The sequence below is a fragment of the Anabas testudineus genome, chromosome 19 (assembly GCF_900324465.2).
Source record: "Anabas testudineus chromosome 19, fAnaTes1.2, whole genome shotgun sequence".
In the NCBI taxonomy this organism is placed as follows: domain Eukaryota; kingdom Metazoa; phylum Chordata; class Actinopteri; order Anabantiformes; family Anabantidae; genus Anabas; species Anabas testudineus.
In genome coordinates this window covers 8,627,095-8,641,263 of record NC_046628.1, presented here as the reverse complement: position 1 = coordinate 8,641,263, position 14,169 = coordinate 8,627,095, and the positions used below count along the sequence as shown (strand labels likewise).

The following is a 14,169-nucleotide window of genomic DNA, read 5'->3' as shown; positions in this document are numbered from 1 at the left end:
GAACAGTCAAAATAGTGCTCAGTCCTATCAAATAATATACTTAGATGGAATAATTCAAAACAACTGAGCTTCTAGTGTTTCCCATGAACACAAATGCTCTCGGATTATATCATATATGTATATAAACGTAACTCACAGGAGAGAAATGTCAAATTCCAGGCAGTCAGGGTAGAATAGATAGTTAGATTGTTTTATTCTACATCCCAGCCTTGTTCCATGTTGATGTGAACATATAACATACACTATGATTGTGATTTGACTTTAGGTCAGATCAGCATCTCAGTGTAAGGCAAGAAAATGTTTCTCTCTTTAAATAAGCGCTTAAGGTTGGATACACATAAGTCACTTCAAGTGATTGTAGAGCCTAGTAAAGACATAAGTAGGTTGGTTGTAGGTAGGAAAATAAAATATTTATTGAATTTACACTCACTGGTCACTTTACTAGATATATCTTTACAATCTAAAACAACAGCTCTGTCGTGGATTCTAATTTACAATGTTGAGAAAGGGGATGTTCTACTCTATGTTTATTATTAAGGTCATGGTGGGAGGTGCAGTCATATGCATTAGATGCATTAGATGCATATGACTGCGCCTAAGAGTCATTGTACGGGGTGATAATACATATCTTCACTACTGTGTTATCTTTTAATGTGACATGGGAAATTGGCTCTATCTACTGGCAAGATAGAGTAACTGCTGGTTCCACCTTGTCAAGCAAGAATTTACTTTATACTAGTATATTAGTATATAAAATATAGTATCTACGTTTAGGATTTCAGGACTTCACAGGGGGCACTTAAATCACCAGACCAGAGGCAGTATAAAAAAGAATGTGTACTCAGCATCACAAATACACAATGACATACAAAATCACTGCTTTGTTAAATGTGTGTAGTGAAAATCCTGTCCTGGTGTATCCACCCATGTTTCTGTTGCTTTTAGATCCTGTGTGGCTTTCAGTCAGTAGACAAAAAAGAACACGGTGAATTTCATAGGTAGCACCTTCTACCCAGCCTTTTCCTTTATTGCTTCAATTGCTCTCCTTCGTTTCAAGTTGGTGAAGAGCAGCGCAAAGTTGACAATGTATGTTGACACGCAGACCATGCAGAAGTCCCCCAGAACAAAAGCGAGAATAGACGCAAGGTAGAGCGAGCCGACCATAGACACCCAGGAGGAGAGGACCAAAAACAACGCTGCTCTCTTGGACAGTGAGAGCCCTGCAAAGACAAAAACAGACACTTCTATGAAGAACAATACTATTAAAAATAAAATTCGGATTTTTATTAGAAATCCTGCAAAACTAGGACAGATATACTGACGTCCTACAAACAGTAGGCCTTTACCTCACCTACAAAATATGCAGTTTTGTTGAAATACAGGCCCAGTTGTGGTTCACTAACATGCTGGACTGCAAATGACATATGCTTCGCCTAAAAACACTGCACTGTAATTTTGCAGAGGACAATGACAGACTAACCAAGGCCCATCTGTAGAGTGTAAAATATGATGCCAAGCACGCTGTTGGGCTGGTTCAGAGGGCTATCTTTGGCCACAAAGAACTGGACCAAACCAAAACCACGTCCCCATCTGCCAAAACAAGAAAAGAAAAACAGTCAGTCACATAATGTATATGTTTGATAGAAAAGTGAGACATTATTGAATAGAAACTCAAGAGAGAGTGAATTCCCATGATGCTGTATCAATCTAAATATTAAATTTTCAAGCGTATAGAATGAAAGGCATTGTGAGGAAACATCAAAATAGGGATGCATATTTGGTATGTTCACAAACAAATAAGAAGTTGGTGATACAAACCAAGCACTTTGAGAGGAATTTAACACGTGGCAGCGAGAAAAGGGGGCGGGAGCTGCCATAAAATGGGCAAACTTTACAAAGCATGAGCTAGAAATCAAAAGAAAGTCATATGTTGGACATGAGCTACAAAAACAACACGAGCACTGAAGGACACACCTGGAGGTAAAAACCTTGGAGCAGCTCACAGACTCGGCCAGGTCGCACATCGCCCTGTAGTCTGGGTTCCTCTCTCGGGACAGCTCGACGTGAAGCGCGTAGACGGACAAAACCAAACCGAGGACGCACAAGAGTGTGCGCGCCTTCCGCTCCCATGTCGGCATCCCCTGAGTAGCAGCCGCTGCCATGTTAATCCAGGGCACTTGCAAATTAAGCTTATAACACAGAAGTAGTTTGTAAGCTGAGGTAAATCCCCTCAGTCCACTTCAAGCTTTCCCTTCACACTGAGCTCCTTGTCCATGATCAGACTCCTGCTTTTGATTGGTCGACTCGACTTTCGCCACCGCCTTCCACTGGAAATCAGACACAGCCAGATGGATGTTTACTGTGTTTCTCCTGTGGACTTCACTCTGTGTGGCCAACGAAAAGGTGGGTTATGAACTGTCAGTAAATATTGACAAAACACTTGCCTACAAACTTGATGCATATTTCTAAATAATGATGTGTTCAGTCACGCTGCCATCCACCTGTGTCACTGGATATTTTACAGTTTATATAATATATATACACTTTTAAAAAAAAAATCAATTTATTTATAACAAAACGGAATAATGTAAACAAATGTAGATGTAGTCAAACAAATGCATGATAGTTTAAACTTTGCGCAAGTCCGGGGATCCCAGAGTCCACTAAAGTTGAATTATTAGCTTTCGCTTTTTCTACATAATCTATATGTTATGTATACTTTTTCTTTCCTCCTAAACGAGCCTAATTGCTGTAAATTCTGGAAAACGACGTCACCACAAAAAAAATAAAAAAATAAAAAAATTGAGAAACACTGACTGTATTGTATCGTAATGTCCCGCCTCTGTCTGAAGACGTCGCCTCATCTCATTGGTCCGCCACATGTCAATCACAAGGCAACACGGAACTGCACAAGGAAGCCCAGACAAAACAGATCTATCCCACATCCATCCATGACATATCTGCGCTACGACGGGGTTACAAACACAAAAACGGATGCGGTGGGTACGTCAGGTGAAAGTGTTCCGTTACACAGAAGCTCGTCTTTATGTTGTGTTTGGTTGTTTAACTGAGAAATATGTGGTTTAACATCCATAGAAAGCGTGAGCGTCAGGTAACTAGCCGACGCCCCTGCGCCAAAAAGTGGGTATGGTCTTCGTCGTGTAGACGATTTAACACAGTGTAGTAAAAACACTAGCGCATCTCTAACGTCGTATCTGTTCTCTGATTACTTTGTGTTCAATAATTTGACTCTGGCTGTATTTTAGAGGCGTCTTTTGACTGAGAGCTACAGGTTTTCGCGACTCCACTGCCAGGCCCAGCGAGTGTGAGAGGTTCAGGGCACCTCGTTGATCACGCTTCGTTTCAATCCTGTCAGCTCATTGTCATGTTTATAGTCATTATATCAGCATTCAAACGTGAAATACATGTCTGTCAAGTGTCACTTAACAATTTGAAAATCGTTATCGTAATCTGCTTGGTAACGCTAACTAGTGATTGAGTCATATAGCCCTGTAAAAAAAAAGTTACTGTTAGAAGTGAAAGTTACATGCTGGCAGTTACTTTAATTGCCTGAAGTAAATAAACAATCAGCTGGAATCAGTCTGTTGTTTATTTATCTTCTGTTCCTGCTCCTGATTATGGTTTGGAGTATAATTAAAAGATTGAGGTAAACTTCCAGCATGCCCCTGATCGTTCTTTTCAGTAACTTTACTGTTATGTGTGTTATTATTAATGGACCTCCTGGTTAATGACTGACTTGATGCAAAGAAAAATCTCAAGTGACTCCTGGAAGCTCTGGCTCCAGTAACCTGGAAGTGACAAAAAAGGTTTTCAGTCACAATAGGACAAGTGACTTTCTATTTTGCTTCTTTCTTTTACTGCAGCTATTAAAGTAAGAATTGCACATTGCATGGACACATGTAAAAGCTATTGACTAACATGCAGCACTCATAGTAAGGGGTACCACTTTTATTTAATACTATAAGTATTATTTTCTTTTCTAATTAAACATGTCATGTTTTTTTTTTTTCAATTTGTGTGCTAAGTGTCAGAAAATAAAACATTTCCCAGAGCCCAAATAAACATTTACTTCGCCCAAGCACCAGTCTTAAGTCAAATCTGAAGATTGTAATACAAAATAAAACAGCAACACTCGCATTTTGTTTATCGTTTTGGATTCAAAGTTTCTTTTACGTTATTAATCATTAAGCAAAATAGTTGACTTACTAACTGGTTAATAGACTAAACATTTCCCTTCTAATCAGAAGACTGAAATCTTCTCTGCTATTCATGCATTGACAGAGCTTTTTGAAGTCCAGAAATAATGTATATGTGTATGTATATATGTAATGTAATTTATCCAGATTGCCCAATATTCGCAGTATGAATTCATGAACTCACAGCTGGCACATACTGATGTTAAGAATCTGTAAACAGGATCTGTTTTTTTTTACAGAAAAATGTCAACTAATAAGGATGGAGATGGTAAAAATGACCAACCTGTGACCATGTGCCCTCAAAGAATGGCTACTAATAAAGTCAGAGAAAACCAGAACCAGCATGGAGTTGAGGCAGCGGGAAGCATCACTGACACCAGCACAACAGCAAAAAACCTGGCCTTGTTAAAAGCTCACTCTCTGGATGTGAAGTTCGATGTTGGAGAGGAGTATGATATTATAGAAACCATTGGTACTGGGGCCTATGGTGTTGTTTCATCTGCCAGGAGAAGGGATAATGGTAATGGAAAAACATAGATAATTCATTCTGTGTGCATACTCATTGATACATATGGAAAATAAGTGACATTGCCTTTTAAACTCGGTTTTATACCCTATCCTTATGTGTTTTATATTTCACAGGCCAGCAGGTGGCAATAAAGAAGATATCCAATGCTTTTGAAGTGTTGACAAATGCCAAACGCACATTGCGAGAGCTGAAGATTCTCAAGCACTTCAAGCATGACAACATTATCGCCATCAAAGATATCCTGCAGCCAAACCTTCCCCATTCTGCCTTCAAGTCTGTGTATGTAATTTTAATTTTTAAGGACGTATTTGTTGATGAAGAAGTTCACAATAGGATTGATGATTAATTTAGGCTAAATCAGGACAAGCAAATAAGTTTGTATTTGCCTATGCTAAAGTAACATTATTGACGTATTAACAGAATCAAGCACATTGGGACACACGGCACATGTCAGCTTCACAAGGAAATAGTGTTTGCTCCAGAGATTGTTATGATGAAAGAAAAAATGGCTTTGGTACACTAATCTAAGGCTAATTCTTAAGTTTAAGTGAATGTTTAGGTTCATTTCACTTTCCTATTTCTCATGTGTGCAGGTATGTCGTGCTGGACCTCATGGAGAGCGACTTGCACCAGATCATACACTCTGCCCAGACACTCACCCCCGAGCACACACGCTACTTTCTGTACCAGCTCCTTCGTGGCCTTAAGTATGTGCACTCTGCCAACGTCATCCACCGTGACCTTAAACCCTCCAACCTTTTAGTGAACGAGAACTGTGAGCTAAAAATTGGTGACTTTGGCATGGCGAGGGGTCTCAGTTCACACCCTGAAGAGTCTCATTTCTTTATGACTGAATATGTGGCAACTCGATGGTACCGTGCACCTGAACTCCTGCTGTCTCTGAATCACTATACTTTGGCCATCGACTTGTGGTCGGTGGGCTGCATCTTTGCAGAAATGCTGGGACGTAAGCAGCTTTTTCCTGGGAAGCACTACATCCACCAGCTTCAGCTCATTTTGTCTGTGTTAGGCTCCCCTACTGAGGATATAATTGGTGCTATAAGGTCTGACAGAATACGCTCCTATGTTCAGAGTCTTCCAACACAGTTTGCGGTGCCTTTAGCCAAACAATACCCACAAGCTGAACCAAATGCTTTGGACCTATTGGCTGCCATGCTGCACTTTGACCCTCGTAAACGAATCAGTGTGACACAAGCACTAGAACATCCTTACCTCGCCAAGTACCATGACCCAGATGATGAGCCTATTTGTGTGCCGGCCTTTGATTTTGAATTTGACAAGCTTCAGCTGAACAATGAACAAATTAAAGAGGCGATTCTGATGGAGATCCAAGACTTTCATCAAAACAAACAAAGCTGTCGGCAGAGACTGCAGTTCAAGCCCTTGCCCAGGGTGAATGGTGGAGCAGCAGCACAAAGCAATAACCAGTGTAATGCTCAGAGCTCAAGTGCCAACCTCAACAAATCAGCACTGGTTCCCATGGTACAGCACTCACAAGCAGCACAGCAAATGAGAGAAGTAAAGTCACGTCAGCAACAAGACCAAACACCAGCAGAAGCAAACCATACATTTACAAATTCGATGCAAACCTTTAATAAGCCCACATCCTTTCTGGAAGTTGCCCCACTTCATGTGACCCATAATTTGCCCCTCCTGTCCAAAAGTGAAAGCTGTCCAGTTGATGTGGACATGCCCAGTGCCAACTCAGACAGTGGTCAGCCAGAGACTATAGATTTAACAACACCAGTGTCTAGTCAGAATGCACCCTCAGAAACAATGAGAGACAGTGAGACACAGGAGCAGCTAACCAGCAGTCAAGTTCCTCTGACTAAGCCCACCAAAAGCCAGACCATGACCAAGGCTCCCACTAATATTCCTGCAACACCAGCACAAAACATGACACATTTACCCACCGCTGTGCCTTCACTTTCTCTATCAGCGGCACAAGTCCAGTCACTGTCTCAGTCCCTTTCAAAGTCACTGTCCAAAAACGCAAGGCATCCTCCAGGTGCTGGAGAGGCTACCCGAAAAGAAGGAGCAATTTCAGAGGATACCAAAGCTGCACTTAAAGCAGCTATTTTGAAGTCGTCTCTGAGAAATAAAAACAGGGGTGATAAGTTCATTCTATTCTCATCAGTTTTTTTTTTAAACATTGCGTATCATTAATGTGCCATGTTTATCTGAATGTAATGTCTTCATTGCAGATGGCGGTACCTCTGCCATGGGCCTGGACGGTGGCGGAGGAGGTGTGTCATCCTCCTTGTCTTCAGTTCCAGAGTCGCGCCGGCCTGTCACAGCCCAGGAGCGTCAACGTGAGAGAGAGGAGAAAAGAAGGAAGCGGCAGGAACGGGCACGAGAGAGGGAGAAGAAAATAAAGGAAAAGGAGAGAAGAGAGGGAAAACAGGGAGACTCATTGGGAGGCGTTCTGCTGAGTGACAATGACAAAAGCCTTCTGCAGCGTTGGACAAAGATGATGGACAGTCGCAATGAGAAATCTCAGAGTCTAAATGATGGAGCAAAGAATAAAAAAACAGAAAACCTGTATCGGGGTGTAGTTATCACCGATATTAGTCAAGGAGCACAGAACAATAAAACAGACACAGAGGCAGGGACAATTCAGTCTCATGGACAGTTAGTCTCTCAAGTTAAATGTAACCACCCAGATGTGTTTCAGCCTCCCAACACCCAGCAACCATCATTACTTTTCTCCATGAAGCAGAGAAAGCCTCAAGCGGATATAGTTGTTGCTGTAAGTGGAGGAATGGATATAATGACTGTCACTAGTGGCTTTATTAAAAACAACACGCTCAAACCTCACAATGAAAACAGCGGACAAGGTGGTTTCAGCTGTTTGGGGAACTGGAACGGTCAGCAATTAGAGGCGAAGTCACCACAACAACCACAGCCGAACAGTAAAGTGCAGACTCTACCGTCAGGTTTTCTACAGTCCCAGGTCCAACCTCAAAATCAAACCCACCCTGACCCTCAACCTCAGCTGCTGCTTCCCCTGGAGAGTTTTTTGACTAAAACACTAGGCACCAGTGAGACAAATGGAAATGTGGATATCAGTGAACAGAACAGGCTCAACTCTCACCTTAATCCCTCTACTACAAGTGCTGCGTCAATGGAGAAGCTGTGTCCCTCTGTAGGAGAGAAATCTGGGCCACAGACCACAAACCCTCTTTGTGGGGATTTAGGGGTCTCCCAGCCTCACCCCAGCTTAGGATTCACAGATACTGGACAACAAGGGCCCTCCATTGCCCCTGATATCCATACAGTAACAGTGCAGCTGTCAAAATCCCAGGTGTGTCTAAGGTTTCTACTGCATTGTTAAATAGTGTACTGTATTCCTTAAGTGGCATAAGAGAAGCTATATGATGGAACTGGTGTTGCTTTGATTATAGATGTTTTACAAGCTTGTCTTTTTTCCCCACATACTATAAATACCAGCCTTAAATGTCACGGTCTTAAAGAATACAAAGTTCCGTTGACCCAATTCTTTCCCCCTTTTCTCTTGTCAGGTCGAAGATGTTTTACCCCCCGTGTTCTCAGTCACCCCGAAAGGCAGTGGTGCTGGATACGGTGTGGGTTTTGACCTGGACGACCTTCTCAACCAGTCTCTCACAGACCTGCAACACTGTGACCGGGACAGGTGAGGTCTCTCTCTCTTGCTTAGTGATGGCCACTCCCACTTTATTGGCCTTAAGCCATTTTAGAGGTATGCTTCTAAAATGTCCTGCTGAAAGATCTGCATAATTAAACCCTTTTCTGTTCAAACTACTGTCAGATTTGTGTTGAACTCAGGTCAGTAGGATTGTTGAGTCAGGTTCAATGACCCATAACTAGAAACATTAGGTCTCTCTCATGCAAATGCAGTCTCCTGACCTACGTAATGTTTGTTCTTTGGTTTCACTTTAACAAATGATTTGCTAAACGATAGTTGACTATAATAGCAGTTACAGTGAGGTGTATGTTTATGAGCTTTTCAAATTACACACACAAAAGATAGCTGGAAAAATGTTCTACATTTTTTTTTATTAATGTTGGTGTGTTATTTTTACTTATAGTGCTAGAACTCTGCTGTTATAAATGCATTCTTCTATGATCAAAACAAGCCACCAACAGATTTTGTGCATTTTCTTTTCCATCAGTTTTGACTCGGCCCCTCTCTCTGCCTCGCTCTTATCTGACTGGAGTGAGGTTCACCGCATGACTCCCGCTGATCTGGAATCTCTGCAGCAGGAGTTACAGCTCGGCTCTCCCATGATCCTCTCTGACACCATACCCCCAGATGCCTGACTTTCTCTTTCATGGGACTTTAACTTTACAACAAAAAGACAAACATTGATTTTGTGTAAATGTTTTGATTAGATTTTTGTTTAGCATGAAAAAGATAAATTTATAAGTTGGATTTTTTTAATAGACACTACCAGAAAGTCTTTTATCATTATGTCATGCTGCAGTATAATAAACACAACTTGTCACCTGTAGCTGCACCTGAGTCAGTGCATACAGTATGTATGTAACATTTTACAGTGCACCAGAGGTCGTACAGACCACCGAGGTGATTTAAAGAATCTGATTAATTTATTTCGTATACAGAAGACAATTTATTTATCTCATATTTATGATTTAAAAATACCTATCACATCTATTTTAAACCAAAAACCATGATACAGGAATTTTGCTTTAAAAACTAAGATTCCATTTCTTGTTTAATATGGCTTCATGTGCATGACTAGTCATGGCCACTTGAGTCCAAGTCAGACAAATCAGCCCCCTTCATTTGGCCTGGTTTATGTTTCATCTTTCAGAAATCTGGTTCATCTCTGAAGCAGGAAGAGTAGAGTAAGCAGGCTGCTTATCCACAGAGTTGCACTCCCACACCACTTGTGATCAGCTCGGCCATACAGCTGGACCTCTGGTACCGAACGGGTGATGAAGCTTGAGTAGCTGGTCAGTCTGGTATATACCCCTGGCTGGTTTGTCTGAGCACATCCCAGTCCAAAACTTACCACCCCAGCCTGCACCCAGGTCCCATTTTCCATTTGACAGACAAGAGGCCCTCCTGAATCACCCTGGTGGGGGGAAAAAAAAAAAAAAAAATCAGCTTTCACCACTGGGAGGTATCAAAGTGCTCAAAATAAAAAACTTAGACAGTAGATGATTGCCTCATTTTCAATGCAGGTTCTTGTTCTGTCCATCTTATAAGCTGGACAGTATTCAGACAAATAAAGACAGCAGCACAAACAGCCAATCCAAATGTACCTGGCAGGAGTCTTTGCCACCCTGCTGGTATCCAGCACACATCATGTCATACAGGATGTTCACCGTCTCTGTCGGGTTTGTCTGGTACATCTGCTGACATGAACTCTGGGAGAGTATTGGCACCTGAACTTCCTGCAGAGTCCCAACTCCTGGCAGAGAGACTGAGGTGTACACACAAGGATGATGAGAATTTCTGCAACTGAACAGGTAGCTAATACATTTTGAGCCAACATACCCATTTGTCACAAAAGACATTGAGGGAAAATTGAGCATCATTAAGTGTAGATCCTAAAGTATAAATATTTTTACAGACATCTTTAATTTGTCATTTTCCACTGCTTTACATTATACGTAGAAATAACATTTCTGCCAAATTGCTGTACCGAGCATTTTATAATTATGCTCTTAATATTATTAATAAAACAATTAAGTAGGTAGTTAAAAACTAGAAAATAAATACTAGAACAGAGAGGAGCAATGTATATAGATAGGGAAAATGTATTTGCATATGCATTGCAGTCCACACCATATGTATTTGGAGAGTTGTGTTTCGTTTTCCACCTTCAGGCACTGCAGTGTCTAAACTGCAAGGCTAAAAAAAATAAATTAATAACAGGACAGTTGCCATTTAGTTACAGGTACACAAAGGAAAAATCGAAAAATTGCAAATAACACTGCCGTCTAAAGAGCTCATTATGGATATGTGGGGATAAAATTGATGCTCAAGTAAAAAACGCTCTATATTCATGAAATTGTAGTCATTAAAGCTCAGATTCAGCACTTAAATGTATTTATTTTCTTTAAAATCTATAAAAAAAAACAAATATATGATGATATGAAAACGTTTAACTGACCAAATACCTGTAGTCTGGACTGTATCTGCATACCACACATAACATATTTGCCCTACCTCCTTCCCGGATGTTCCCCCATCCGGTGACGGTACACAACATATCAGTTGGGAACACGGTGCTAGATGCAGGTAAGCAGATGGGCTGGGCATAATTTGACCAGGTTATTGAGCTGGACAGTTGCACCAGCGCCAAATCGTACCCACTATGAGGGTCGGTGTAACCTGATGGGATCACCACCTGGCTCACGCGATGTGACGACAGGCGCTGGTTGATGCCGTTCAGCTGGTACCGGCCAACGTAGACAATGTAAGGAGTCGGATCAGATGGACTGAAAGAGTAAACACTGAATTAAATTTGCTCAGCTGAAAATAGAAAGGAATAGTAAAGTAGAGTGGCATTGTATAGTGATAAAAGGTCACATAGTTTGCAGTATGATCCAACTTATTTTGTAGACATATGCTTAAAATAGAACAAGTCACACACACACATACCTGTGCACACCTGCTACTTTAATAAACAATGCATGGATGACCACACCTTCGCCAATATTTAATTAAGTGCTAGAGCAATTCAGTGTGTGTTAATTGTAATGCAACTAATTCAGTAAGACACTGAATAGAAAAATGCACATTTCCTGGTTATCCAGAGGACATTAGTAAAGAAATATGCTTGATTTGAGATTCCTTAAGGGCTTTAAGACGGTGACCTTAGCCAAGATATCCACTGAGACATCTCACAGGCTGTTCATTAACGAAGCAGCAAGCTCGGTGCTCAGCTGTGACCTTACATGATTTTTGTCTGGACTGAGTTTTCTTACTTGGGGAAACAATGAGCAGCTGATAGGACCCAGTTTTGTGTTAAGATGGAGCCTCCACAGATATGACCATCAGTGTCTGTCTGAAAGCCAAGAGAGAGAGGGGGGGGGTCACCACAATATCACAAATAACTATCAGTTTGATAGGCAGGAACTGATAATGAATAAGAATCCATGAGGCTGGAGCTGTTTTAGTTGAACCTACCTGTATATCCACCTGCCAAGGCCAAGCCCCGTGTGTTGCGTCCACCCCTCCAACAATCCTGTCCTCCTTTAATGGTGGTCGGCCACATTGTTGCGCGTACGACACCAAAATGCCTTCAAATAACGCGAGAATCACTGTTAAAGAGCGTTTGAAACCGTACAAACACAAACTGCCTCACGACATGTAGTTTATAAAAACACACATACACACAAAATCCCGCATTGAAACTAAAGCTTAAAAAACTTTGTTTTTACGAAAACAAAAACCAGACATGGCGAAAGCAGAGGAGCAGAGGGAGGGAGATGTGGGATCATACGTCGCCACTCACCTGTAAGGTGCCAGAAAACGGCAGAAAACACAAACCCCGGCGACATCGTGAGGTTCAGCTGCACAAATTATATCTGAGCTATTAAAAAAAAATCGGAACTAACTTAAATCTGAACGAAATTCCCCTACGTTACATGTACCTTTTCACTGTTCCTGCTATATTATTGACTTAAACTCAAACAGTACGCAAGTAGAAGAAAAACAAATAATTAAATTAGTTGTATCAAAACGCCTTTGTTAAAATCGCCTCCGTTGCTCCGTCGACTGTTACCTCTTTGTCAAACAGCCCAGGGCTTCAGGTAAATACCTTGAAAACGCTATCATCGCTACCAGCTGACTACCTGTGTCCTCACTTACCCAATCAGAGCTATTGTCCCGCCCTCTTAACCGGCTCCGCCAATGAGATGAAAGAAATGGATACCACAAATAGGATTCACCTGAACTAGCGACAGGTGAACTACACTTTGTTAGAACTTCGCTTTTCTGTGGAAGTTGATATTTGTGAGGAGGGAGTTGGCTTTTCTAGACACCATTTCCTGCGTTATTTACTTGTTTTATACGGAAATGTACAGGTAGGCTATCATTTATTATTGCCATTAAATAAGTGGTTTTATGTTGAATTATAGCTTACTGTGAAATATTCGCCATAGTACATGTTTGATTTTGGTTAATGCAGTGTGTTTAATTTTGTTTAAATTATTTTTTCTATAGTTACTACAGGATATCCAATGTATTTTAGACATTTATTATAGCAATGACCAATTTCTTTATGTCTGAAAATTCTCCTTTGTGGAGTTGGTGGATGGACTCTACTAATAATCTACATCTGCAAAAAGCAGCTAGTAACCAAAACTGTAAAATAAATGGAGTGAATTAAAAGTATAGTATTTCATTCTGAATTGTAATGGAGTGAAAAATAACATACATTGAGAATACTCAAATAGATTACAAATAACTCCACCACCACCACTTACCAACAATAGACAGTTTAATCCAATAATGTAATTTTCTTGGATTCAACTTTTTTGTGTAACACAACACACATATCACCATCATCATCTAACTATAGCAGTTCCTTCTGCTATTCCAGGTTTTTAACTCAGCTCGTGAGAACTTGACTGAACTGTCTGAGATCACAGTGCAGCTTCTACTCAGTGTTAATGAAGAATTGTGGATGAAGTTATGTTTTTCTTTTCTATTGGAATTTCTACTGTGTACTATAACACAGTACAAGATAAACCACATCCTGACAGGAGACATCAATCGAATGACATTAGCATTAGGCAATACAATAAAACACCCAGGTCAAAGGTCAAACACTGTCCTAAAATGTGTGTATGCAAGAAATCAATATGTATTTCTTTTGTTTCCAGTGCTTTATGTTTTTACCTCTATTGTGAACATCAACATAACTTGTTGGATTGGTTATAATAGTGTGCCACATCTGGACTTTGGATATACTGTTTTCTTTACATGACACCAAATATTTATTCCTTCTGTCTGTCTATAAAGCTGTCTGTCTCTCTTTTTCTCTCTCTCTTTTTTCCTCTCTTCCCACCCTCCCTCCGTCTCTCCCTCCCTGCCTCCCTGCCCCAGGCAGTGTGTCTAGTTTCACAGAGCAATTGAAGGTGACAGGGACAGAGAGAGAGGGAGAGGGAGGGAGGGACAGAGGGAGGACACATCACAGTATCGCCTGGGGCTACACAACAGCAGAGGAAGAGCGAGAGATGGAGGGACAAAGAGAGGAGAGACTCACGAAAGTACTCACAGGGAATTCCATAAACAGGTACAGGAAAAATAAAGTTACACAGAAAGAGTTGGAATAAGTGGGACTTTTATGTGTGTGTATATCACATACACTCCCGCATGTCAGCTGATATTCCCTTTTTTTTTTATACCAACATCATATGTTTTGATGTGTAGACCCTCTCCAC

The 14,169-nt window shown here is 40.9% G+C and overlaps 3 protein-coding genes across 4 annotated transcripts; 1 reads left to right on the top strand and 2 right to left on the bottom strand.

The window, feature by feature from the left end:
- Positions 1–388: 388 nt before the first annotated feature.
- On the bottom strand, positions 389–2,277 carry vkorc1 (vitamin K epoxide reductase complex, subunit 1). The gene is made up of 3 exons (XM_026351924.1): positions 1,975–2,277; positions 1,481–1,590; positions 389–1,220 (listed from the first exon to the last, which is right to left on the bottom strand). The coding sequence occupies exons 1-3, from the start codon at positions 2,160–2,162 to the stop codon at positions 1,009–1,011; spliced, it is 510 nt and encodes a 169-aa protein (XP_026207709.1). The 5' UTR covers positions 2,163–2,277; the 3' UTR covers positions 389–1,008.
- Positions 2,278–2,380: 103 nt separating this feature from the next.
- Positions 2,381–9,257, top strand: mapk7 (mitogen-activated protein kinase 7). 2 transcript variants are annotated; one of them, XM_026351905.1, is made up of 8 exons: positions 2,381–2,403; positions 2,853–3,003; positions 4,457–4,737; positions 4,860–5,025; positions 5,340–6,877; positions 6,972–8,071; positions 8,289–8,419; positions 8,919–9,257. In XM_026351905.1, exons 3-8 carry the CDS (start codon positions 4,461–4,463, stop codon positions 9,064–9,066), a joined length of 3,360 nt encoding a protein of 1,119 aa, XP_026207690.1. In that variant the 5' UTR covers positions 2,381–2,403; positions 2,853–3,003; positions 4,457–4,460; the 3' UTR covers positions 9,067–9,257. The 2 variants fall into 2 exon arrangements, with proteins under 2 accessions (XP_026207690.1, XP_026207691.1); XM_026351906.1 differs by lacking the exon at positions 2,381–2,403 and having other exon boundaries at positions 2,901–2,999.
- zgc:92313 (serine protease) lies at positions 9,194–12,568 on the bottom strand. Its single transcript, XM_026351923.1, has 6 exons — positions 12,237–12,568; positions 11,909–12,021; positions 11,707–11,786; positions 10,946–11,217; positions 10,036–10,196; positions 9,194–9,845 (listed from the first exon to the last, which is right to left on the bottom strand). The coding sequence occupies exons 1-6, from the start codon at positions 12,280–12,282 to the stop codon at positions 9,591–9,593; spliced, it is 927 nt and encodes a 308-aa protein (XP_026207708.1). The 5' UTR covers positions 12,283–12,568; the 3' UTR covers positions 9,194–9,590.
- Between the last annotated feature and the right edge of the window lie 1,601 nt (positions 12,569–14,169).

What these genes read in the sequence shown, in the direction of transcription:
- mapk7 (XM_026351906.1), top strand. An exon ending in TGCAGCTGTCAAAATCCCAG is followed by an intron (nt 8,072 to 8,288) that starts GTGTGTCTAAGG and finishes TTCTCTTGTCAG; the next exon opens with GTCGAAGATGTTTTACCCCC. An exon ending in CAACACTGTGACCGGGACAG is followed by an intron (nt 8,420 to 8,918) that starts GTGAGGTCTCTC and finishes CTTTTCCATCAG; the next exon opens with TTTTGACTCGGCCCCTCTCT.
- zgc:92313 (XM_026351923.1), bottom strand. Translation starts at nt 12,282, where the DNA reads ATGTCGCCGGGGTTTGTGTTTTCTGCCGTTTTCTGGCACCTTACAG. An exon ending in CTTGGCAGGTGGATATACAG is followed by an intron (nt 11,787 to 11,908) that starts GTAGGTTCAACT and finishes CTTGGCTTTCAG; the next exon opens with ACAGACACTGATGGTCATAT. An exon ending in GCTGCTCATTGTTTCCCCAA is followed by an intron (nt 11,218 to 11,706) that starts GTAAGAAAACTC and finishes TTACTCTTTCAG; the next exon opens with TCCATCTGATCCGACTCCTT.
- vkorc1 (XM_026351924.1), bottom strand. Translation starts at nt 2,162, where the DNA reads ATGGCAGCGGCTGCTACTCAGGGGATGCCGACATGGGAGCGGAAGGCG. An exon ending in TCCAAGGTTTTTACCTCCAG is followed by an intron (nt 1,591 to 1,974) that starts GTGTGTCCTTCA and finishes TTGTTTTGGCAG; the next exon opens with ATGGGGACGTGGTTTTGGTT. An exon ending in CACTCTACAGATGGGCCTTG is followed by an intron (nt 1,221 to 1,480) that starts GTTAGTCTGTCA and finishes TTGTCTTTGCAG; the next exon opens with GGCTCTCACTGTCCAAGAGA.